Source organism: Salvelinus fontinalis, chromosome 27 (assembly GCF_029448725.1).
Source record: "Salvelinus fontinalis isolate EN_2023a chromosome 27, ASM2944872v1, whole genome shotgun sequence".
NCBI lineage: Eukaryota > Metazoa > Chordata > Actinopteri > Salmoniformes > Salmonidae > Salvelinus > Salvelinus fontinalis.
The window spans coordinates 11,967,827-11,993,831 of NC_074691.1; the positions used below are offsets into that span (position 1 = coordinate 11,967,827).

The window sequence follows — 26,005 nt, forward strand, 5'->3', positions numbered from 1 at the left end:
ATTTTACCCTGCTGGTCTTTAAGAACACTCTGGCCTTAAATGGCCATGTACTCTTATAATCTCCACCTGGCACAGCCAAAAGAGGACTGGCCACCCCTCAGAGCCTGGTTCCTCTCTAGGTTTCTTCCCAAGTTCCTGCCTTTCTAGGAAGTTTATCCTAGCCACCGTGCTTCTACACCTGCATTGCTTGCTGTTAGGGGTTTTATGCTGGGTTTCTGTACAGCACTTTGTGACAACTGCTGATGTAAAAAGGGCTTTATAAAATACATTTGATTGATTCAGACATTCTCTTACTCATGGTGCAGCTTGAGGGAGTGGGGGATGGGAATCTGAAGCTTGGAGTTGTCGTTCTGAGCCTTGCGGTTCAAGTGGATCCAGATGCAAGTCATGGCGAAGGCGTGGGTCGACTGGGGCTTGCTGATGTCTGGCACCGGGATGCACTGTAGAGACACACACATCACGATGTCTCTAGTCATCCCAATAAAACCTTCAATAAATCATCAATTCATATCAATATCTTCGAAATTAAGTAGACACCAAGTAAATGGTTTTATCACCTGACTAGTAAAATGTATTATGTCACTAAATATTTCACTCATTCATTCACAATTGGCTGTATCATCATTGGTCAGAAAGCTAATAAATATCCACTTAGCTCTGGGCTAAGCAGGACAAGCCATGATTGTGTGTTAGCGCAGCGTAAGTAAACAGATCCAGTATTTGCATGCTAATGGAAGACTTGGCTGGAAGTCAATTGGGGGGAGATGGGGCTGCAGATGCCTTCATTGCGTCCCCTTAGAGAGAGCAGCTCCAGATGCAGCTCAGAGTGGAGCCTCCTGGTTCCTGCAGCGATTCCGCGACAGATGGAGGAGCTGAAACGACAGACACACACACACAGTGGCTACCTCTTTCTCTGGGTAGAGAAGATCGAACAGCTTCATGACAGGGAGAAAGTCAGCCAGGGCGTTCTTCTGAATGCTGCCAGATATGAACTGGAGGAGGACCCACATGAGGTGGTCTCTGCCTTTGATCAGACCTCGACCGGCCAGCTGAGGAGCAACAGACACAAGACAGACATTTTAGACATGGTCTATATAACAGTCTCTCTGTCTCACAGACTAGCAGTGTGGAACAAGAGAGCCAATTCAATCGCCAATAGTAAAAACGAAGCAAGAACAAGAATAGATCATTCACGATAATAGGACAAATTACTGTGTCCACTTCTATAAAAGTGTGTGTGTTTCAAATCAACACCACCTCACCTTCTGGTGAAGCGAGAGCACCATGTGCGGGAAGCTGGCGAACTGGAAGAGTACAAAGAAAATTAGCTGGCTGGAGAGGTGCTGCCACAGGAGCTGGCTGGTGCCGCCGTCGTCAAACTGCTCCTCGGTCTCTGAGCGCTCCATGGCGTACACCACCAGGTCCACAAGCTGGTCCTCGAGCACCGGGCAGCGCTGCTTGTGCTGGGGGGGAGAGCCCAGAGAGACGGGTGTCAAAGGTCAGAGAGGGATGAATAAAAAAAAGATTTTTAAAAAGTCAAATGTACCTCATACAGGGAATTCAGCACTGGCCCATACCTCACCAAAACAAGTGAAATCAGCACACAGTTGATTCAGAATGTAGTTCAGTTAAAATATAAAATACATTTTTTTTTTTTTTAAATGGGGCACTTGACTAGCCTCATTGACTGCTTCATTTTAGTTCCATTCCCTCTTACTCCACTCCAAACACAGTCTCACACCAACTTGACTCTAGACACTTGGCCCAAATGGGAGTCTCATAAATGTTGGGTACAAACAGAGCTTGTCCCGGGCACACAGAGGGTACACATTGACTCAAACACACACACACACACACACAAAACAGAGCATGACATGAAGACTACACCATTGCCAAAGAAAGCCCAGATCCCAGAGTAGCTGCACTATATCACCACATTGGTCACTTTTGCCATCATTGATAAAGTAATTTCAGTATTCTATCCAATGTAAATGACCTGTTAAGACAATATTTACTCAACAGGTGGTGCTCTGCACATTTTCAATCAGTCTTGAATAAATAAATAAATAAATAATGGCTTGTGGTCAAAACGTTTACTGAAAAACAATGGTGATAGACTGAGAACAAGCGTTGATATACCCAGTCTGTTTGTTCTGAAACCACAAAAGGTACTCTCTCTTTCTGATATACTGCAGCTGCCCCTGAAAGTGACATGCAGGTATAGAACACACTGCCATTCATCTCAACACCACGCTGTGAGCAGAGGGAAGCATCATCTCCAAAGGATGAGGGGGGGGGGGGGGGGGGGGACAGTGGTACAACACATGCTCTTCTGAAATGGGGGTTTCTTTACTGGATTAAGGCTGGTCTGATGAGTGTCCAACCAATGGAATTGGTTTATGGAATCTAAAGAGTTAAAGCCATTATGTATACAGTAGGTTCTTTTGAGCCTTTTTGCTGCCTTTTAGTACAATGTTCCGATAGAGGGCCGGGACCAAAGATAGGTCCAAGTAAATATTCTTTTGAAATGTAATAAGGATCATTTTAGTAAGGCTCAGCCCACTGCATTAGGAAAATAACTCAAAATCAGAAGATTGCTTTCACCATGACTTTTGGCAGACTCAAAGTAATTAGTCAGTCAGCACATGATTCATAGTAGCTTTTGAACCAAATCATCCCTGTTGTGGTGGATGTGTCAAAATCCAATAATGTAACCTCAATGGCAAAAGACAAATTTGATCATGCTCCTATGGGAACAAAGACATGGTCAATTCCGGACATTCCCGGAGTGCATTTAAATCTACTACCTTGCAACAACATAGCCTATCTAGTGTTAACATTCAAATGGAAAACTCTTGCAGTGCAAACGTCAAGATACACCCGAACCACAGTTGAAAACGGACAGGACTATACTACATTCCGGCATGCAGCAGATCAGGGCTTGAAATTAACATGTCATTCTCAGGTACGTACACCTCTAGTTTCAAACAGAAAATGTCCAATCCTCTTTGCTGATTTGGTAATGTTGTTGCATGTTTGAAATTGTAAATGTTTAATGATTTGTAACATGCTTTTGTTTCATTCAAAAAATAATATATATAGGCTATTAAATTCAAGGACATTGGAATAGGGAAGGAACTAGTGTATTCAATAATATAACACACCAAAGTAGATCCTAATAATATCAAATTTGCGGAAATTGATACAATTTGTCCACATTTTACTACTTTGTATACAAAGTTTTTTCCATTTAGATCTCACGAGAGCTTTTACAATGCTGTTCTGCACATTCTTAGAATTGCAAAACGAATTCAACAAAATGAATTCATAGTCTAAGGCAGGGAGACTAAAGGGACAGTGGAGTTAGCCACCATAAAATGAGAATCTAAGTAAATCGCTTAACTAATTTTGCCACAGTGTACAGGCAGTTAAAGAGTGTTTCAATTGTGTCTAGCTATGTATAGAGGTGACACTGAAAATTCAAGTAGAATAATCTATGAAAGACAGAGAAGCAAAATAATTGTCAAGCTGCTGTGTTTTTCGACTTGTATACAGGATCTTGGGACGGGAGATGGAATTCTGAAACCCAAGACCGAACACAACGCATCTGTGGGAAAGTATGTTCTTAAAAAACAGCTTTGAGAGATGTCTTGACAGACAGCAACAGCCACAGCATTAAAACTCCAATGAGATGCGAAGTCTACGGACCACACTACGTGGCCAACAAGGGGAGCTGAACTGTAGACCCTTGCACATCCTGTCAATGTGATGCATTGTCATATCAGCTCTTTCACATGCTCTTGGACATCGGTCTCTATCTAAGGTAATTTCAAGCCCTATGTTTTGCTTTATTTCTCATTTATTTGGTTGTCTAGACGTGATCAGTGCGACTAGGAAGCTGCGTCCAGTATCTGGTTAGTCACAATACAACAGGAAGATTGTGAACATACCTGAGCAATGTTCAAGGTCTAGAGCATTGGAGGATGGGCAAGACAGGACAGAACAAAAAGAAAGGAAGAAAAAAGGAGAAGACAAAACAGTGACTAGGAGGCCAGCTCCAAGTTCCCCTGTCAGTCAGTAAAGCCGCTGTACTCCTAAGAGACACATCAAGTGAATATGACGGGGAATATTAACTGGTGTATTCCCTTACACCAATACTCATTGTTGTGTGTCCCTGGGCCAAAGGGGCAGAGTCAGACAGAACTTGAAACACCGTTGATTTGAGCTGCCAAGCAGGGCTGGGGGTAAACATAGTGCACTGAATTGGCAGGGAATAGATTGGAGGCTGGCCTTATAGAAACAAAGCAATGCAAACCATCGTTGTTTGCCTTCATCTGGATTCTACAGGTAATCAGATGCACTAAATACAGTACAAGACACCTCACGTGATAGGCTGGTCATCTGGAGCATCCTTGCTTGTGTACTGTACCTGTGTTACCAAGAGCAAGGGGGAAGGTAGAGGAGGAAGGGGAGAGCTGACAGGGCAGGAGAGGAGAAGTACCTGCTTGTTGAGCCCTAACATGTTGCAGACCATGTCTCGAGAGTAGGGCTGCTCCAGCACATATCGCAGCAGCCCTGTCTGTGGTTCAAACAGGTCCTGGGGGAGAAACACCCACATCCTTTGACAAAAGCATTGACAAACAGGCTTCACACTGTCTGGGTAAAAGATTTCTATGGAGGTGATAGATGTGATAGGTTTAGGAGTAGTACCTTGTCGAAGGGCAGCATGCCCCTGAGAGGGAAGCGTAATGTGGTGGGGTCCAGCTTCCAGGAGTTGCAGATAGCTCCAGAGTTGTTGACCACTGGAAGGAGGCTGCATCTCCCTACAGGTCAAACATATGATAGGTCACTTAAAGTTCTCTGAGCAATACTCCCAAATAAATATCTGTATCTCACAACTGCTTAATACCAAGCAGGTTAGGTAGAAATTGTGGCCTTACCACAGATGGAGTTAATTCTTGCAGTGGGCCGAAAACTGTCAACAAAATCTGACATGAGACTGCCCAGAAGCTAGAATAAAAGAGAAGGATAGCGTGAAAGACTGACCAGCTCAGATGCTATGTATCTCAGTTCAAATCGATTCATCATCCACACAAATGACATGAATATAGCCTGGTTAAAAACATACCCAGTGTGACAACATCCCCTCGGGATAGAGTTTTCTGATCTCTGTAATGGCAAAGTAGGCAGGCAGGAGGCACGCGTTCCTGTCGAGGATGTACTCCACCACCTGTGAGAAGATATACAAACATTTCAGCAGGTTAATTCAACCGGAAATCCCCAAACTCTTGTGAAAAAGCCCATGGCTGGAAAGGAGGCGTACCTCTCGTGCAGCTAGCAGCTGCTGGACCACAGCTGAGCTAACGGTGTTGGGGATGGTCTGAATCTTATCCAGCAGAGCCTTCAGTAGATCTCTAACTCCCTGCGATGGAACACAATGAAGCACATCATTCATGTTATTTAGTAGATAATATCCTATGCAATAATACTATTTACACTGTTGTATACGACTTCCTTTCCTCTATGCTATCCTACGATCTCTAGTCACGTTGATTGTGATCAAGTGCATTGTTTCTTCTTTGAATTTTCAATACCAGTATTTAGAAAATAACTGCACTTGTAAGTTATTTGGCAGTAGTATAAAACAACACATCAAAGACAACAATACAGCAAAAGAGAGAGACAGACCCAAAAAAGAATTACAAAAATTAAAATAAATAAGGATTTTTTTTTATTTTGATACAGTTGTTATAGGTCAACTAGTACAGATAATACCGTCCTTAACATCCGAGATGTCGTGTATGCACATACCAGGCCTCTTACTTCACCAATATATAAATATATATCACTCTGGAACTGCAGGGAAATGTATTTGTTTAACATAAGAAAAGAAGGGAGCCCACATTGCATAGAATTTGTCTACAGACCCATTGAGTGTGTGTTTAATTTTTTCCAACTTTATGCAATTCAAGACAGATTTAATCTAAAGAGCATGAGAAGGGGCTGCAGAGGATTTCCATCTAAGTAAAATGAATCGTCTCGCTAACAAAGTGACAAAGGCAATTTCATCCTTATTCATTTTGGTCAATTGTATTGTGGGTAAGGAAACCACAAATAGTGCAATAAAAGGGTCTGGCTCGATCTGTGTGCCGCTTAATTCTGAGAGTGTGTTAAAGATGCCTTTCCAAAAACCAACGAGAGATGGGCAACACCAAAACATGTGTACATGACTAGCAGGAGACTGATTACATCATACACAAATAGGGTTCACATCCTTGCAAATGTTGGATAATTTTGCTTTGGTCCAGTGGGCCCTATGAATGAGTTTGCATTGAATGAGGCCGTGTCGAGCGCAAATAAAAGAGCTATGTACCCTTTTGAGTGCCCCTTCCCATAGTTCATCAGATATTTCCTCACCCAGTTCCTCCTCCAATGAGGATTTAATATTGTTTAATGAGATGGTTTGTAGTGAGCAAATTTGACTATAGATTATTGACAAGGTGCCTTTCAGAGTAGAAAGTGGGATAAATGTGTCGAACTGTGTTTCACCAGGAAGGGGAATCCTGGATCTATACTGCGGATGTAACTATCTTGTAAGAACCTAAAAAAATGATGTCTGGGGAGACCAAATTTGGCTGATAATTGTTCAAACGTACTAAATGTATTGTTAATATACAGATCTCTGAATATTTTAATACAGAGAACAGACTATGTTGAGAAAGCACCATCAACCATAGATGGGGGGGGGGGGGCTGGGTTTGAGGCTACCGGAGCCAAAGAGGTTGTTTGAAACCCAAAGTGGCGCCTAAATTGATTACAGATCTTCAATGTTGTTTTGATATATTTTTGGTGAAGGAGGAGTAAGGGACTGTAACGGAGGAGTGAGCAAGGGAAGACAATGATGCCGGTATAGACGAGGCAGCCTCCATCTCTAGCCAAATTGGGGGTGAGAATATCTCTCTGCTCTGCAACCAGTAGTGAATGATCCTAAGGTTGGCGGCCCAATAATAGATTCTGAAATCCGGTAGAGCTAGACCGACGTCTGGTTTGGGCCTCTGCAAAAGCTGTTTTCGCATCCTGGGGGGCTTTTTGTCCCATATAAAAGGGTAGTATTAGGCCGTCGATCTTTTTGAAAAATGTATTGGGAAGAAAAATCGGAAGGCACTGATAGAAGAATTTAGGGAGAGTATTAATTTTAATAGAATTAATTATTTAAACTAAAGAGAGTTGTAGCAAAGACCAGCGTTCCAAGTCGTCCTTAGTACGGGTTCAAAGAGGAGCAAAGTTGGCTTGAAAAAGGTTTTCAAATCTGATTGTGACATGTAGCCCGAGATAAATAAAACTACTGTGAGCAATTTTAAATGGCAAGTTGTGTAAAGGGGATTTTTTTGCCGCCATATTCAGCAGCATCAATTTGCTTTTACTGTGATTCAGTTTATACCCTGATAAGTGACCAAAGGATGTGAAAGTGGCAAGGGAAGCAGGAACAGAGACAGAAAGGTTGGATGTGTATAATAATAAATAATCTGCATATAAAGAGAGTTTGTGTTCGTGTCCATATCGGACTATACCTTTGATGAGGGGGTTGGAGCGAAGTGTTATTGCAAGTGGTTCTATGGCGAGGGCAAACAGTAAGGGACTTAAAGGTCAACCCTGGCGTGTCGATCATTGCAAAGGGAAGCAGTCTGATTGAGTGTTATTAGTCCTGACAGAGGCTTGAGGGGATGAGTACAGAAGTCTTATCCAAGCCATGATTATATATTATATTAGATAATCGTCGAAGTTTGAAGAATGACTGTCTATTTTTAATAAATCCTGTTTGATCCGGTGAGATAATTGATGGGAGGACTGTTTCCAGACGCGTTGCCAAAAGTTTGGTTAGAATTTGATAGTCAACATTTAGCAGGCTAATTGGACGGTATGATGCACAGTCAAGAAAGTCTTCTTTTTTTTTTTAAAGAATAAGACAAATGGTTGCCTGAGTGAGTCTGTGGGAGAGAACCATTTACAAATGCTTCATTGTACATTGCAATTAGAATAGGGGCTATTTTGGAGATACATTTTTTATAAAACTCTGCTGAGTAGCCGTCAGGCTCTGAGCTTCTCCCAGATTGAAGGGATTTGACAGCATTAGACAATTCTTTAACAGTGATCGGCTGCTCTAATTTTTTTAACCAAATCCCGGCTGACGGTAGAGATAGCAAGTGAGCGTAAGAAATCATCCAATTCCAATGTATCCGCATTACTTTCAGAAGTATATAGAGACTGGTAAAATCTATTGAACTCATCATTGATCCCCTGGGGTCTTATGATATCCCAGGCGATGCTCGAATTTTAGGAATCTGAAATTCTGATAGTTGATGTAACTTGCGAGCTAATAATTTACTGGCTTTATCTCCTTGTTCATAGTAAGTGCTCCTAGACTTGACAAGCAGTTAAGTAACCTGGTCTGTTCATAATGTGTTAAATTCTGCTTGCAGAGTTAAACGCTCCTTATACATATCCGGAGATGACTAAACGGCATAAATGTCATCTAATTGGGTAATACAGCGTGTTAACATAGATAGCCTATCACTTTTCAGTTTGTTCTCATGTGCAGTGTAGGAAATCATTCCACCTCTGATATAAGCTTTCAAAGTTTCCCTGAGAGTAGATGCAGAGATGTTCGGGGTTCTATTTGTAATCATGAAAAATTGATTTGACCCAAAACAAAATTGACAAAGTGTTCATTGCTGAGCAGTTGAGTATTTAAATGCCAAGGCGGTCGCAGATTGTCGACATTTTGAAAGGCTACATCCATTGTAACAGGGTCATGGTCAGATACAACAATTGGATTATATGAACATGAAGATATGGAATGGAGGAGCCGGTCATCTACAAGGAAGTAGTCTATGCGCGTAAAAGTGTAGTGAACCGATGAGAAAAAGAGTATGCTTTTCCAGCTGGATTAAACATTCTCCAAGGATCAGAAACTGCGAATTCAGACAAAGGTTCGGACAACTCTAGCGGAAGTTGATAGGTGGTAGGTTTAGTGAAGGATCGATCCAAATGTGGGTCTAACCAACAGTTAGTCACCACCTAAGATCAACATATGGGAAGACATATCTGGGAGTGTAGAGAAAACCGATTTGAGAAAAATTCACCATTGTCCCAATTAGGCGCATAAATATTAACAAAAAGTACCTATGTATTGAGCAGCCTACCACTGACAATTATGTATCTACCATGGGGATCTGCGAATTGGAAATTTGGAACATGTAAACGGTAACAATTTGTGAAGTAAAATAGCCACCCCCCTTGCCTTACTCTGAAATGAGGAATGGAACACCTGACCCACCCATCTGCACCTAAGACTTGAGTGTTGTGATACCTTCAGATAAGTTTCTTGGAGAAAGATGTGAGCTTTCAATTGATGAAGGCGGTGTAGCGCCTTACTATGCTTAACTGGGTATTTTATGCCCCTGCAGTTCCAAGTGAGAAAATTAAAGCCATTCCCTCCAGCAGGATGGGTCTACACTAGGCTGAGTCATGTCTTAAGAGAGAAAGGACGTGTAAAGGACAAAGTACAATGTAAACTGAAGAGCTTAGTTGAACCTAAAAGCGCAAATTTAAAAAACAAAGACAAATGAAGAGGCACAAAATAAATAGAAACTATATACAAATAAAGAGGTTAAAACCCATCCCTCACACCCTCCCTTGCCGAAGCATCTCCCCAACTGAGATGCAAGCAAAACCCTAAATAGAAAAAAAGTTTAGAGCAGAGCATGATAACTCTTACTCTGTGCTACCTGAGATGTGACCATTTAACTAGAGTAAGCCAAACATACATTGATTGGTCCCCAACAGAGTCTAAGGAAAACTAACCTCGGTTAAGAGCGGTTTAACAGCAATACAGATGGTAAAACTACGACTGAACCATGAAAACAGCCAGATATTGATATTAGAGGCGGCAACCTGGGTTAGAAATAGAAAAAAAGTAAAGAAAAGAGAATGACATTCAAATGTCGATGAACCCAGCAAAATTGGCTTCGCTAGCAAACCATTCGGCCTGCTAACTAGCCTGCAAAGAATACCAGCTAACCAACCATTTTTTCCACACCATGCGGTACAACAAGGGATGCTTCTCCCGATCTCCTCAGTATGTCATTGCGATCGAGAAAGGAATGCTCCCTGATAACAAATGGTCGCGGGGGTTCTCCATCCCGGGGTCGGCTACGCAGAGTGCGGTGTGCCCGGTCTAGCAGTGGCTTCTCCTCCAGACCGAGCAGCTCCTGAAGCAGCTGGGCCATGAACTCCGTGGGCCTTGGGCCCTCCACTCCCTCCGGTATTCCTAGTAGACGAATGTTGTTCCTCCGCATTCTACTTTCCATATCAGTGCATCTATTGTCGAGGTATGCCACCTTAGTTGTCAGGGAGCCAACGTTAGCCTCTAGCTCGCTAATGCGAGTGCTGTGGTCTGTTGCACCTCGTTCCAAATCCGATAAGGCCACTCCGTGTGCGTCGAGCTTATTCTGTAACGTTATACTCTCAATAGATTTTTTAAGCTCGTCTTTGACCATTGATATCTCTGACCTGAGATTGATAGAGAGAGTCAATTTTGCCGAAAATATCGGTTTTGAGGGTGCCTATCACGGATTGTAGCATCTCCACAGTCAGTGTTTCCGTGGGGCCGGCATTAGCAGCGTCCAGTGGCGGGGGTGATTCAGGAGAAGGCGCGGGCTTGCTGCGGCCTGCTCTTCCAGACTTCGTTTTTGGCCGGGTAGACGACATTACAAACTTAAATTTCTCGAACTTGATCTGAATTGTTTATGTGTCTCTAGGACGCCTGGCCAAACAAAAATATTGTAATGAAACAGGCAGGGAGCAGGTCTCGACCTTCTAGCCCGAAGTCCGGCGCGCTATCGACTGTGCCGCAAAAGCATGCTCGTGCGGCAGAGTCGATTTCCGCGCTTATAAACCCAGGGTCGTTACACTACTCCCTTCTTTCAAAGAGCGCGTCCTCGCGCTATCTTGCGACTCTACGTCTTACAGGAACGCGCTCACCGGCCAAGCACACGTGTAACGGATGTGAAATGGCTAGCTAGTTAGCGGGTACGCGCTAGTAGCATTTCAATCAGTTACGCCACTTGCTCTGAGACTTAAGTAGTGTTGCCCCTTGCTTTGCAAGGGCCGCGGCTTTTGTGGAGCGATGGGTAACGCTGCTTCGTGGGTGACTGTTGTTGATGTGTGCAGAGGTTCCCTGGTTCGCGCCCGGGTCGGGGCGAGGGAACGGGTTTAAAGTTATACTGTTACACTGGTGCCGTGACCCGGATCACTGGTTGCTGCGGAAAAAGGAGGAGGTTGAAAGGGGGGTGAGTGTAACGGATGTGAAATGGCTAGCTAGTTAGCGGGTACGCGCTAGTAGCATTTCAATCAGTTACGTCACTTGCTCTGAGACTTAAGTAGTGTTGCCCCTTGCAAAGCGTTTTTTGTGGAGCGATGGATGACAACAGTCACCCTGCTTCGTGGGTGACTGTTGTTGATGTGTGCAGAGGTTCCCTGGTTCGCGCCCGGGTCGGGGCGAGGGAACGGGTTTAAAGTTATACTGTTACACACGCACTGTCGTTGATGCAAGGTCCGATCATTTCTGACACCAATGTAATGAAACAGGCAGGGAGCAGGTCTCGAACCCTCAACCTTCTAGCCCGAAGTCAGGGAGCAGGTCTAGAACCCTTGACCTTCTAGCCCGAAGTCTGGCGCACTATCGACTGTGCCGCAAAAGCATGCTCGTGCGGCAGAGTCGATTTCCACGCGTATAAACCCAGGGTCGTTACAATATGTACAATTTTGCAAGGTTAAATATATACATTTGGTCACTAACTAAGGAGCGATAGGGAAACGCGTTCTACATCCTTGGCTTCCAACAGCGTCCCCAAGTGCATTGTTTCTTACCTTGTAATCCACACCACCGATGATTTTGCGTATGAGTCGAAAAGTCAAGGCCCATAACTGTGTCCGCTCCCACTCCAGGTTATCTGAGCTTATGAGAGCCTGACACACCATCCTGAGAAAACATGACATTTAATTTGTCTGTCCTCAGCACAGTACACAACACTAGTCATTCTCTCACAGAGAAAAACACATCCTTACCTGGGAGGTAACAGACTGGTTTCCACTGCCATGGCGAGGCAGTCGTAGAGAAAAGAGATCCGTTTGGGGCTGTGCTGGCCATGAATGAATCTGACAATCCACTGCACACACTGGTCATGGGAATCCTGAAAAAAGCAGCAAACTGTCTTGTTACTACTGAGGAATTACAGAAACAAGTGCAATGTATAAGGTTTGGATGATGTTTGATGCTGCATGTCTCAAATCTTGGGCATCTCTCTCACCGGAGGAAGAGTGTTCCAATACTGACGAAAGGCACCTAGACAACTGATAAGTTTTGTTCTCTCATCCTCAGGTGTGTCCATAAACATGCTGAGAAGACAGATGAGAAGTCATTAAAGACAACTATGAAAACATAACTCCTCCACAACTCTATAACAAATTGTATGACACTGAATAGTGTTTTTTATACTGCACTTAATCTTTAACTGGGATGCAGACAAGTCTGCTTCAGAAGTCATACCCTGCAAAGGCTTCCTCAATAACTTCTGTTTTCTGAAAAAGAAAATGATGTATTCAGTGAATAGACAATCAATGGAGTAATGGTTAGAATGTTACACTCGACAAATTATCTAGCTAGCACATTTAGGGTTAACGACCTGACAAAACGTGCACGATCTAAGGGTGTATTCATTACGGAAACCGTTTTCCGTTTAAGAGCCAAACGGAAGCAAACGGAACTAAATTGGGAGGGACCTACCTGAATTTGTCAAATATAACCTCTCGTTTGCGTTTTCGGGTTGGAGTAAACGGTTTCTGTAGCAAAACGTTTTGCTACAGAATCACATAATGATTACACCCCTGCTGTCATATGCTAACGTTATATAGCTAAAGTAGAAATGTTGTATAAAGTTAGGGCATTGCTATTGACATATATCATTAGCTTGATCAACATGAGGCAGAAAATATTAGGCTAAGTAGAATGCATGCTGAGATTGTTGTAAAATGTGGCTAACCAAAAACTATTCGGCCATAAGTGAATTAGCAAAAAAGCTAGCTCAGCTAGTAACGTTAGCTGCTAACAAAAGGTAAGTGGCTAACGTTAGCTGGCTATCTAAAGTTAGCTGTCTGATACAGAATGCACATACCACTACATCCTCGAATATACTCTGGAGCTGGGTTTCCATTGAAATCGCCATGCTTCAACGATGAACACTACAATTTACCAATTAATGTCAGAAATCACATAGACACATTGCTCCGTTCAACAGCTATACGGCTAACGTTTGTTAACCGGAAGTTGGTGCAGCCTTAAAAACAAACCGATATGGCACAGTACATTGTTCCATGTCTGTGGTGCCATTTCGTTTAATAAAACAATGTGATCTACGTTTCAATGGTCTGTGGCATATCTAAAATGAAACTATTAATCATACTGATATTTTGATACATTTAATATGTCTAGACCAGATTAAACTAAGTAATGTAAAACGTCAACGTCATCAAGAACCTCAAGTGGAGAGTTGCCATTTATGCCACAAGGTGGTGATCTATGACAATTAAATAAACTATTCACACCAGTCAAACAAGTCTTCAAACATGGAAATATTTGCAATGTGGCCTATACAAGTACATTAATCACTGCACTGCCATCTCAAGAATGTTGTGGGCCTGTCAAAAGTGCTATGCTATGGTGACCCAAAACAAACAAATATGTACAAGTTATTACAACATTTTACACAAATCTGACAGACGTACAAGTTATTACAACATTTTACACAAATCTGACAGATGTTCCCTACCAGAAAAGTGTTTTTCATATCCATACTTTAAATGTTAAAACATTGAATCATATCAAATCACAGAAGTTATCATCCCAAAACCTGGGTTTAAAAATATATGGAAAAACACTTTATAACGTCTAGGCCTAGTTTATTTTCCCATGTGCACATGTGCTAGTGTCCCGAATTCCTAATTTCTTACAGTAAATAACTCCGCCCATATCACTTGACTAGGTGACCTGGCCAGTCAGTGTAAGGTACATCAGATAAGAATACCACTCTGCGTGAGCAACATGGAAGCGATGTGGAAGAACGGGATCCTAGAACTGAATAATTTACTTTAGCCAATCGGTTGAAATGTCCATGAGCTCAATTCTCCTTTTAAAGGTGTCAAAACTTTTGTTATGACAATGTTATAAACTATTTACCAACATTTCTACGGGAAAGAATGGTCAAATATCTCTACATTATTTCTCTATGGACCGCAGGTAGGCTTAATTTTCATTTGCAGCTCATAATCAATTTAAGAAAATATTTACTACTGCTGTGCAGTCATGTTTATCACATATCACCTGGAAATGTTTTTGAGAACACCATTGGCTTGGTTTTATGCCCTATAGACAGTATACTCAATATTTTGCAACTACAATGTATAATTTGCTACTGTCACGCAACAGGAATAGTTCAGCTATCATTGTTCAGCTGTCATTGTTCAATTTGTTTCCCCCTTTCTCCCTTAAAGTCATTTTAAGCATGTTTAACCAATGTAATAATTTTTTGTCACTTTGGAACTCACTTTCTCCCTTAAAAAGTCATTTTAAGCATGTTTAACCAATGTAATAATTTTTTGTCACTTTGGAACTCACTTTCTCCCTTAAAAAGTCATTTTAAGCATGTTTAACCAATGTAATAATTTTTTGTCACTTTGGAACTCACCCAAACACGTTCAACATTATGTGGGTGGCATTTACTTTGGTTTACTTTTGTTTTCACTCACTTTACTTGTGCTTGATGTGGAACCTCACTCTAACTGTATTTTCCATCAGCATACCCAGCAGATGTAGATAGTGAGTTGAAATGGTAGAGAAATGTGTTACATTTCATGATAAGTTGATACTCAAGGCATTGATCAAAGCTATTTCAAAAGGTTGTTGGCATGCATACAGAAAAACAGCGCTCAATGACATTTATGATGCACTGAACAGGGTTCATTTTCTTTTATCTAATCATGAGGTGTCCTTGAATTACGTGATTGTGTGGTATTCTGAATCACACAGGAAACAAAGATGTGGTCTCGTGCAGTCGGAGGGAAAGAAGGGTGTCTTTTTGAGGGTTTATGAAATCTTTTATTGTTCAAATTTCATCACAGCAACATCCTGTTCTATACAAAAATGATGTTCAGTCTCCAAAATAAGAAGGGTCTAAATCGCTCTCTTCATTTCTCTATAATATAATTGTATTATTTTAGAACTGTTTACTGTTTAAGGAGTGATGCTCCAGCAGTCATTTTGAAATGACCTTGATCATCTGCTTTCTGCTCTTTCTCCTTTCCTAGTGGTCTCACACGTGTCCTCTGTAGCGCGTCCCGAAGGAGTACACTTCAACTCCATGAACCTGAGGAACATTGTAAAGTGGCATCCTGGGAAAGACGCACAAAATGACACCAACTACACAGTGGAATATGCCATGTGAGGACACTTTAGACTTGATCATGATCTCGGCACCCAGAACCAAATTAGCTACTCGGTTTTGTCACGAGAGACTGAGCTTTCCATGAACTACTTGTAAATAAATGTCCATGATCCATGGTTTTAAGGACACATCTCATTATGTGTTTATTTGTTGTCTCATAGCTATGGTGACCGAATGGATGGTGGCGCGAGACGTGTGCGCTGGAGGGTGAAGAAGAAGTGCAGAGACATCCCTCAGACCTGGTGTGATCTATCCAATGAGACAACTGACCTGGATGAAGGCTACTTTGCCAGAGTCAAGGCTTTGGCCAAAAATGGATCCTCCAAATGGACATTCACACAAAAGAGTTTCGAACCCAAAGCTGACAGTAAGTTGAGATCCTGTTCAAAGATCATTTTCCTTATCTATGAAAGAGGAGCCAAAGTGAAAGAGTCAATCAGATAATGTGTCAGGACACATATGATAGGACATTTTTATACCTCTCTCAAACAGCAACCTTTGGACCTCCACTTGTCAAACTTCTGGTGAAGGAGAATAGTGTTACCGTTAAGCTGAAGGGTCCAATGAGATGGAAGACTGGGAACATTACAAAAGATTACTCCTTGTTGAAATTCTACCCTCAGATGACTTACAACCTGTCTGTGAATGACAACAGAAGCAACAAAACGGTTGGTGTTACTTAGGTTACTGTAACTCTGTGTAAAGAATTAAATGACATAATAATGTCTGCATGGACTTTAATCAGTGCAAATTGCTGCATTAATAGATTGTAATCTACAATTATATATTTTTTGTATTATATATTTAGCTAAAATGCAGATTAATTATGATTGTTAGTTCTATATTGTGTATTTTAACTTTCTGTCTACATTTTGTCTTTCAGCAACACTTCACTGTGGAAAACAGATCCTTTGAATATAGGCTGCTTGCCTATGAAACCCAGTATTGTTTCTCTGCTAAGGCCCAGGTCCTATCACTTCTTTTAGCTTGTCATGCATCTGAATGGCAGTGCCTAACAACCTCAAAGGGTAAGATAAGACTTGATTTAATCTTGCTCCAATGACCTAGTGTCCAGTGTTCTTTTCTATCTGTCAGTATAAATCTACTCAACAGGTTTTGGTACAGCACGACAAAACAATCAAGAGGACTTGAGGAATGAGACAAGTTGAGGTGTTTTCCCAGGGTGTATTTTCTCTTCCTGTTAGAGAAGGAATTATGTTGATGTTTCAAGGAGTGTTTGTGTGTGTCTGTATGTGCGTGTGCTAGTGAGTGAGTGTGAGTTTGTCTTCTCAGCTCTATCCTATGGGCTTTTATAGATCTGTCTTATTTTATCTCTAACTTACCACTCTGTCTTTACAGATCCCTTTTATGGCCAGCTGCTACTGATGTTGCTGGGTGCCGTTGTCCCATCAGTCATCTGCCTCTTCATGCTGATCCTGGTCGGATGCCTTGTCTACCATTTTGTCTGTGGTAATAAACAGAAAAGTCCCCCTTTCCTGGTAAGAATTATATGTGACTTATATGTGACTAATAGAAGACTTCAACAATGGCTATGAAGTGCAGTTTACTAAGATGCAATTACCACCTTATTCCTGTTTCAGGAAATATCGGACATTCAGAACCCACCGCGGACCTTCTGTCCTGAGCAAGCTGTGACAGTGAACGTGGTACTGGTCAACATGGCCAAGCCCATGGAGATGATGGCCATAAAGCCCAACACTATCCTTGCCCTCATCCACCAGTCAGAGGGGGAGCCCACACTACCCTACGCTGCCCAGCAAGCCCCTGGCAGAGAGGATTCTCAGGAGGGATCATGGGAAAATGAATTCAGGGAGGCCCAACCAGAGGCCCTAGAATACGGCTTCATTGGAGCGTCCCCAAAGATTCCAGAAATGAGGGAAAGTGAGGCATCTGACAGTGAGGAAACCCTGCCACTGCATCTCAGCCAGGTCAATACGTACATAGCACAGAGATCTGCGCCATGTTCACAGGGGCCTGTGGAGAACGGGCTCTTTAGAATTCCACTGCTGTCTGGTCTAAAGATGGGGGAGGAGAGCATGAGTTACAAAGAGCCTGATCGGGTGGGTCGCTACGCACTGCAGCGCTTCTCAGTCAGAGAGACCCCTGAGGTGGATTTTTGGGAAGACAAGGCTGAGGAACACCAAAGTTACCCCTCAGAGTACCAGACACAGTCTAACTGGAGGGATACTCAGCCCCTGCGGCTATCCCAGGTCAACCTGTACAGAACCCAGAGGCATACGCTGTTTCCCCAGGAGTCTGAGGAAGAGGATGGATCTGGCGGTAACTGTGTTGACTGGAGCCCTACAACAGGGATCCTCCAGATCCCTCTGCTCTCCAAGCCTATTCCAGAGGTGGAGGTAGAGGGAGAGATGAACAGGGAGTTAGAGCATGTGGAGATCTTACCCTCTGTGGTGGTGAGACAGTCAGAGGAGAGTGAGGGTGAGAGTGATCTGACTAAACTACAGAACAACTGGAGCTTAGTGATCAACATGGAAGAGTAACATTTACACTGGGTTTTGGGGGACACGCTATTAAAGAATGGTATAGCTATTCATAACGGCAATTTGTTTATGTTTACCGTATGTGGAAAAATTGCCAAATCAAATGAAGGAATTTTTTAAAACTCATCCGAAACACTTTGTAACTGCTTTAGCACTGTGATTGTAACTAACATATTTTTGAGAAAGGTTTTGTTTACTTTGTACATTTTTATCCATACTTTTCTACTTACTTATTATGATTAATATATTGCCAGATACTGTAGCTTTTTCTGTGTACAGCTTCATACAACGTTGAATTGAATGCACATGCAATGTCACTTTACCTCATGATGATTAACAACCAGGAAAGAGTGTGGCTGTAATGGTCTCTAACCATGTTGTTTTATAACACACGAAAGCTTACTGTCCTCCACCTGGAGAGTACATTATGTACAATATGTACTTCCCTCTGACTATGAAGACAAAGCTTTTCAGGGAAATCGTTGGACTGACCTGTCTATGCAAATGAAGGATGCATTAGTTTTTTCCTCAAATATTTTGACACTTTGATGTCATGCAATCACTGTTAACCCATTTGTTCCCACACTTTTTCTCAGGCACGCCACTATGCAAATCTTATACCACTAGTAACCCTAACTTGTAATCCATATTGTTTTTTATTGTTTTTTTATTGAAAAGTATGTAAAAAAATATATTTGTTTTATTCTTTGTCACAATTGTGACTGATGGGAACATACTGTGCTTTGCCTATAATAAAATAAACAAACAATTAGCCATTTTTCTCAGCCCCAATATCTATATACCTCTTAGCCCACTTAAAAAGTGTTTTTGTTATTGACACGTACACCAGATAGGTGTAGTGAAATGTGTTGTTTTTACAGGGTCAGCCATAGTTGTATCTTGTTCAAGAGCACATCGGCAGATTTTTCACCTTGTCGGCTCGGGGAGTCAAACCATCGACCTTTCGGTTACTGGCCCAACGCTCTAACCGCTAGGGGCAACCTGCCAATCTTACTGCCACCCTTACTTACCCACACACACCAGCCCTGTTACCCCCTTGTCCAAACCCTAACACCCACATGCCAATACCCTAATACTGATACAATCAAGTACCCATATCCTAGCCCTAAATGCCATATTTGTTACTCATAGACCCCAGTTCCTTTGCCAATACACCTCATCCATGTTACTTGCCTATCTCAGCCCTGTTACCCTGTTACCCTGTTTCATTAGGCCTGTATTTCCCAAGTCACCAACAGTAACCTATCCAGCTATTCGCTGTACATCCCAACCCTGTTATTTGCATATGTTAGTCCTATGACCCCTACCTGTACACCCTAATCATTTCCTACCACAAAATTGTTACCAGTAAGGATTTTAATGGGCAATAGAGGTCCATCCAGACCCATTACCTGAATGAGCCTTGTGTATCTCTACACCCCATGACTCATATAAACCAGATCAATGCATGGGTATGCTCATATAAAACAGGTCTACCCCAGTGCCCAAACATTCATACAAACCTGGTCGACACTTGTACTTCAGCCCCAATATTCTTACAGACCAGGTGTACACCTGCAAGTCTAACCCAATATTCTTACAGACCAGGTGTACACCTGCAAGTCTAACCCAATATTCTTACAGACCAGGTGTACACCTGCAAGTCTAACCCAATATTCTTACAGACCAGGTGTACACCTGCAAGTCTAACCCAATATTCTTACAGACCAGGTGTACACCTGCAAGTCTAACCCAATATTCTTACAGACCAGGTGTACACCTGCAAGTCTAACCCAATATTCTTACAGACCAGGTGTACACCTGAAAGTCTAACCCAATATTCTTATAGACCAGGTGTACACCTGCAAGTCTAACCCAATATTCTTACAGACCAGGTGTACACCTGCAAGTCTAACCCAATATTCTTACAGACCAGGTGTACACCTGCAAGTCTAACCCAATATTCTTACAGACCAGGTGTACACCTGCAAGTCTAACCCAATATTCTTACAGACCAGGTGTACACCTGCAAGTCTAACCCAATATTGAAAAACAAAAAGTCCACTGCTACATGTCAGCCCCATTTGTCATAGAAATAGGTGTACTTCTGCATTTCAGACCCACTATTCATACAAACCAGGTCTACACCTGTACTTCAGATCCAATTTACATACCTACAAAGTCTGCACCTATGCTTGAACTCAATTAGTCAACTAAGCCAGGTCTAAATGTGTTGAAGCCTGAATACTCAAACTGTAAACCAGGTCTACCCCTGCACCTCAGCCCCAGTACTCCTACAAACCAGGTCTACACATTTGACCGAGTCCCAACACTAATATAAACAAGATCTACACTAATTCAGTATTATGAGTCTATATATGGCCAATTCCTTCTGAAATAACAAAATCACTGATTTAAACATACACTACCGGTCAAAGGTTTCAGAACACCTACTCATTCAAGGGTTTTTCTTTATTTTTACTATTTTCTACACTATAGAATAATAGTGAAGACATCAACACTATGAAATAACACATAAGGAATCATGTAGTAACCAAAAAAGTGTTAAACAAATCAAAATATGTTTTATATTTGAGATTCTTCAGATAGCCACCCTTTGCCTTGATGGGTGGTTCGATCCCAGGCTGTGTCACAGCCGGCCGTGACCGGGAGACCCATGAGGCGGTGCACATTTGGCCAAGCGTCGTCTGGGTTAGGGGACGGTTTAGCCGGCCGGATTTCCTTGTCCCATCGCGCACTAGTGGCGGGCTGGACGCCTGCAAGCTGCTGACAGCTAGATGGTGTTTCCTCTGACACATTGGTGTGGCTGGCTTCCGGTTTAAGCGAGCAGTGTGTCATGAAGCAGTGCGGCCTGGCAGGGTCGTGTTTAGGAGGACGCATGGCTCTCGACCTTCACCTCTCCCGAGTCCGTAGGGAAATTGCAGCGATGGGAAAAGACAAACTAACAATTGGATATCACAAAAAAAATTATACATTGGAGATTTATGCTTGTGGTCTTCTGACTATTTTGAGAAATAATTCGAAAGTTCTCTGAATCATACTAGACACCTTAATAATGCATCATATATTACTTATTTGTTGATAAGTACAACTTTAACTTCTCTAGGGCCTATAAAGTACAAACGTTTTTTTCCACTATTGTGAAGGGATTATATAGGTTAACTGTACTCAGGGTGAGGTTAGATGCCTTGGATTATACTCCTAGCACATGGAGGCCATATTGACTTTACACCGTAACCTGACTGTTAAAAGGACTTCATCATTTCCCATTTGTTACTTTTTCTTTTCTAACTATACTGAACCAAAATATGAACGCAACATGCAACAATTTCAACGTTTTTTCTGAGTTCATTACAGTTTATATAAGGAAATCAGCCAATTTAAATAAATCAGCTCTAGCCTATGGATTTCACATGACTGGGCAGGGGCATAGCCATGGGTGGGGCTGGTAGGGCATAGGCCCACCCATTTGGGATCCAGGCCCAGCCAATCAGAATTAGTTTTTACCCACAAAGGGGATTTCTTACAGACAGAAATACTCCTCAGCACCTAAAAGAACAAAATGCTCACTAACAGGGATGTAAACAAATTTCTGCACAAACTTTTTGAGAAATACATCTTTGTGCATATGGAAGATTTCTGCGATCTTTTATTTCAGCTCATGAAACATGGGACCAGCACTTTACATGTTGCATTTATATTTTTGTTCAATGTAATTATTGGTGTTTGTGTGACTGTGTGTGACTGCTTGCATGCATGAAATGCCCCCCCCCATTGGTATATATTTTTTATGAACAGTTGACTGTCACATGGATGTGAACATTCTCATGATCTCTTTGAAGAAGTCGATAGATTAGAAGGTGAACAGATGGACCTTTTGTTTTTTGTTCTTCCCAAAAGCTACATTAAAAAGGATTTGGTTGATGTCGCCAAAAGGCAACCACAAAGGTCAACAAAGATTTACCTCAGAGAATCAATGGGTGTTTGATATTTAACATCAAACACACATTTGTCTTTATAGTGCAGAATGTGCACTTTACTGAAGTCTTTTCACGTGACTCACCCAGTCAGATGTCAGTGCCAGATATTTGATGTTCGTACACACTGATAACTCCCGCTTCCATCTGCAGGCTCGTTACTGGTAAATTATAATATGATTATATTAAGATATACTTTTACTAATAATACACCATCATTAACGATTAACCCACACTAGGTGTAATTCAATGAGGAAAATTACCGTCTGTGTGGAGCAAAACCTAACCTATTTGGTAATAATAGTCCATGCCTTGACCCATAGCTGAGGATGGGGTCTTCATCCACATATTACCATGGAATCTTCATGTATTTTCAACTGAACTGAGTAGATAGGACTTGAGGAAACAGACTAAAGAAGTCATGTTGGTTATGAAATATCTTGTAATCTTTGGTAAAGAATAGAAGGTGCAGTTACTGTTTTGAGTAAGACTATGAAAATGATAAGAGAAAAAAAAGGCCAAGCTATACAGTTTTGTTTCTTACGGCCCTGTGAAGGCGACAAATTTGAAATATGGTGTGAATGTGTGATTATCTGTGTGTGTTCAAGCAAGGGTTTGCATCCATTATATCAGAAGGGCAGTGACTCAAGAGAAAAGTTTTAAATCATACATCATTGTGTGCACAAAAGCGATGCTTGATTGTTGTTCTTGATTAAAAAAAAATCAAAATGATGTATGCCTACAATATATTCTATACAGAATTTAAAAAACATGGAACATACTACCTGAAGCATAATGTTTGTTCATTGTGAGGTATAACACAAGCAAGCCACACTCTTTCGTGGTGAAAGCTTTTGAAAAGAGGAACTGAAAAAAAGGAAGGATTAATTTCGTCTGGTTGGTGCTAATTAATGATTAACTGTGTTGTACTGTTTACACTGTGTGGCCTTACTCTCACCTTTTTGTCGCCCAAAATGCACCAATCAGGATTAAGAAAAGAGGAGCTGAGTGGATGTTAGTATTTTATCCCCATTATTCAGACATTCTTGAAAATGTAACATTTTAAATATTAGCACTAGCCCAGTGTTGAAATAAAATAAATAAATGCATGTAATACAGGCCTACTGTACACATCAATGCCCTCAATCTGTTGCTTACAAGTGAAACCAAAACTTCATATCTATCATCAAAACAGAATCATGGATGTACACTAGATGGGTCTCTTTTCCCATAACGGCACATCTGCAGTCAACCTGGTCTCAGAGCATTTCGTATCATTATGTATGTAAATCTGGGACACTGCATTTAGTATAATATATACATATAACTTCACAGATCTTCATTGTAAAGGGTTTAAACACTGTTTCCCATGCTTGATCAATGAACCATAAACAATTAATGAACATGCACCTGTGGAACGGTTGTTAAGACACGAACAGCTAACAGATGGTAGGCAATTAGATTCACAGTTATGAAAACTTAGGACACTAAAGAGTCATTTCTACTAACTCTGAAAAACACCAAAAGAAAGATGTCCAGGGTCCCTGCTCAATTGCATGAACGTGCCTTAGGCATGCTGCAAGGAGGCATGAGGACTGCAGATGTGGCCAGGGCAATAAATTGCAATGTCCATACTGTGAGACGCCTAAGACAGTGCTACAGGGAGACAGGACGGACAGCTGATCGTCCTCGAAGTGGCAGACCACGTGTAACAACACCTGCACAGGGTTGGTACATCCGAACATCACACCTGTGGGACAGGTACAGGATGGCAACAACAAATGCCCGAGTTACACCAGGAATGCACAACCCTCCATCAGTGCTCAGACTGTTTTCAATAGGCTGAGAGAGGCTGTACTGAGGGCTTGTAGGCCTGTTGTAGGGCAGGTCCTCACCAGACATCACCGTCAACAACGTCGCATTCAGGCACAAACCCACCGTCGCTGGACCAGACAGGACTGGCAAAAAGTGCTCTTCCCTGACGAGTCGCAGTTTTGTCTCACCAGGGGTGATGGTTGGATTCACATTTATCATCGAAGGAATGAGCGATACACCGAGGCTTGTGCTCTGGAGCGGGATCGATTTGGAGGTGGAGGGTCCGTCATGGTCTGGGGCAGTGTGTCACAGCATCATCGGACTGAGCTGGTTGTCATTGCAGGCAATCTCAACGCTGTGCGTTACAGGGAAGACATCCTCCTCCCTCATGTGGTACCCTTCCTGCAGGCTCACCCTGACATGACCCTCCAGCATGACAATGCCACCAGCCATACTGCTTATTCTGTGTATGATTTGATGCAAGACAGGAATGTCAGTGTTCTGCCATGGCCAGCGAAAAGCCCGGATCTCAATCCCATTGAGAACGTCTGTGACCTGTTGGATCGGAGGGTGAGGGCTAGGGCCATTCCCCCAGAAATGTCAGGGAATTTGCAGGTGCCTTGGTGGAAGAGTGGGATAACATCTCACAGCAAGAACTGGCAAATCTGGTGCAGTCCATGAGGAGGAGATGCACTGCAGTACTTAATGCAGCTGGTGGCCACACCAGATACTGACTGTTACTTTTGATTTTGACCCCCCTGTCACGAATCCTGCTTCCTGAGTCTGTTTTTGCCTGTATTCTGTCCTGGAGTGTTTTTTTCCGGTGTCCTGGAACACACCCTGTATCTCTGAGTACCTGCACCTGTATCCCATCAGCTATCTGCACACCTGGTCCTGATCATCACCCCTCCACTTCATAAGCGCTGACCTGACATCCATTCCCTGCCGGATCGATAGCCATGAACATCATTCACCCGGAACACTCATCTCATCCCTACCTGGTCGTCGGTGACTTCAGTTACTTCATTGGATCTGCCTATTCAATCCCATCAACTCACCTCCGCTGCCCGCTCCGTCACTTGGATTTTTCTATCACTACATTCAAACTTGTAAATAAATACTCACCTTCGTCTTACTCTCCTTGTCCTGGTCTGCTTCTGGGTTCAACTTTAGAAGAAACGTGACACCCCCTTTGTTCAGGGACACATTATTCCATTTATGTTAGTCATATGTCTGTGGAACTTGTTCAGTTCATGTCTCAGTTGTTGAATCTTGTGATGTTCATACAAATATTTACACATGTTAAGTTTGCTGAAAATAAACGCAATAAACAGTGAGAGGACGTTTCTTTTTTGCAGAGTTTATGTTGTATTTTGCATGATGTGTTACGAATTACAATTCATATTATAGCGTGCGAATTTACAAATATGAAAAACTTACAATATGTTACGAATATGAAAAATGTATATGTTACGAATTCTAGCTAGGTGGCTAACATTAGCTAGGCTTGGGGTTAGGGTTAAGGGTCAGGTTAAATTTAGGAGTTAAATTAAAGGGTTGTGGTTAGGGTTAGAGGAAGGGTTAGCTAGAATAGTTAAGGTTAGGGGAAGGGTTAGCTAACATGCTAAGTAGTTCAAAAGTTGCTAATTAGCTAAAATGCTGAAGTTGTCCGTAATGAGATTTGAACTCACAACCTTTGAGTTGCTAAATGCCCGACCAACCACCCTATTTTCATTTTTGCCTTCAGTAACCATCGGTCTTATGTAACCATACCAAACGTTAAACAATCAAATAATTTGGAGTGTCCCGGATTTGATTTACTATGTTACGTCTAGTCTATGAGACCAGGCTGGTAGTCTTTCATCTGTACTGACTGTGAATTGGAAGATATGGATTTCGAAGGTGCACTACTGAGAGACAATTTCATGCTCTTGCAAGTGTCATTTCTGTACAAATGTGATAGCTTGAGGCAAGCTTATCTCATTGTCTCTGTCCACATTCAATGTTTGATTTTCAAATTTTCAAACACAGGTTGTATTTAAGAAGGTTTGTTTCTCTTTGAGCATTCATTTGACTTATGCAGAAAACATCATTCATATGCTTATTAAGA

General features: G+C 42.0%; 2 protein-coding genes across 5 annotated transcripts in view; one reads left to right on the forward strand and one right to left on the reverse strand.

The window, feature by feature from the left end:
• The window catches only part of med23 (mediator complex subunit 23), a 34,697-nt gene extending 21,287 nt beyond the window's left edge, over positions 1-13,410 (reverse strand). For 2 of the 4 annotated variants that reach the window (XM_055884769.1, XM_055884768.1), the window contains exons 1-14: positions 13,236-13,410; positions 12,611-12,642; positions 12,372-12,459; positions 12,130-12,254; positions 11,932-12,043; positions 5,324-5,422; positions 5,129-5,230; positions 4,941-5,010; positions 4,711-4,823; positions 4,502-4,597; positions 3,951-3,968; positions 1,263-1,463; positions 906-1,049; positions 295-440 (exon numbers count right to left, since the gene is read on the reverse strand). In XM_055884769.1, the coding sequence (XP_055740744.1) occupies positions 295-440; positions 906-1,049; positions 1,263-1,463; positions 3,951-3,968; positions 4,502-4,597; positions 4,711-4,823; positions 4,941-5,010; positions 5,129-5,230; positions 5,324-5,422; positions 11,932-12,043; positions 12,130-12,254; positions 12,372-12,459; positions 12,611-12,642; positions 13,236-13,286 (1,397 nt within the window). In that variant the 5' untranslated portion in view covers positions 13,287-13,410. The remainder of the gene's footprint in view (positions 1-294; positions 441-905; positions 1,050-1,262; positions 1,464-3,950; positions 3,969-4,501; positions 4,598-4,710; positions 4,824-4,940; positions 5,011-5,128; positions 5,231-5,323; positions 5,423-11,931; positions 12,044-12,129; positions 12,255-12,371; positions 12,460-12,610; positions 12,643-13,235) is intronic. The other 2 variants (XM_055884771.1, XM_055884770.1) reach the window with 1 other exon arrangement.
• A 737-nt stretch (positions 13,411-14,147) lies between these two features.
• On the forward strand, positions 14,148-18,854 carry LOC129825050 (interleukin-20 receptor subunit alpha-like). The gene is made up of 7 exons (XM_055884772.1): positions 14,148-14,356; positions 15,424-15,556; positions 15,722-15,927; positions 16,053-16,228; positions 16,444-16,588; positions 16,920-17,059; positions 17,162-18,854. The coding sequence occupies exons 1-7, from the start codon at positions 14,317-14,319 to the stop codon at positions 18,080-18,082; spliced, it is 1,761 nt and encodes a 586-aa protein (XP_055740747.1). The 5' UTR covers positions 14,148-14,316; the 3' UTR covers positions 18,083-18,854.
• Positions 18,855-26,005: the final 7,151 nt, after the last annotated feature.

What these genes read in the sequence shown, in the direction of transcription:
- LOC129825050 (XM_055884772.1), top strand. Translation starts at nt 14,317, where the DNA reads ATGGTCAAATATCTCTACATTATTTCTCTATGGACCGCAG. An exon ending in TACACAGTGGAATATGCCAT is followed by an intron (nt 15,557 to 15,721) that starts GTGAGGACACTT and finishes GTTGTCTCATAG; the next exon opens with CTATGGTGACCGAATGGATG. An exon ending in ACAACAGAAGCAACAAAACG is followed by an intron (nt 16,229 to 16,443) that starts GTTGGTGTTACT and finishes TTTGTCTTTCAG; the next exon opens with CAACACTTCACTGTGGAAAA.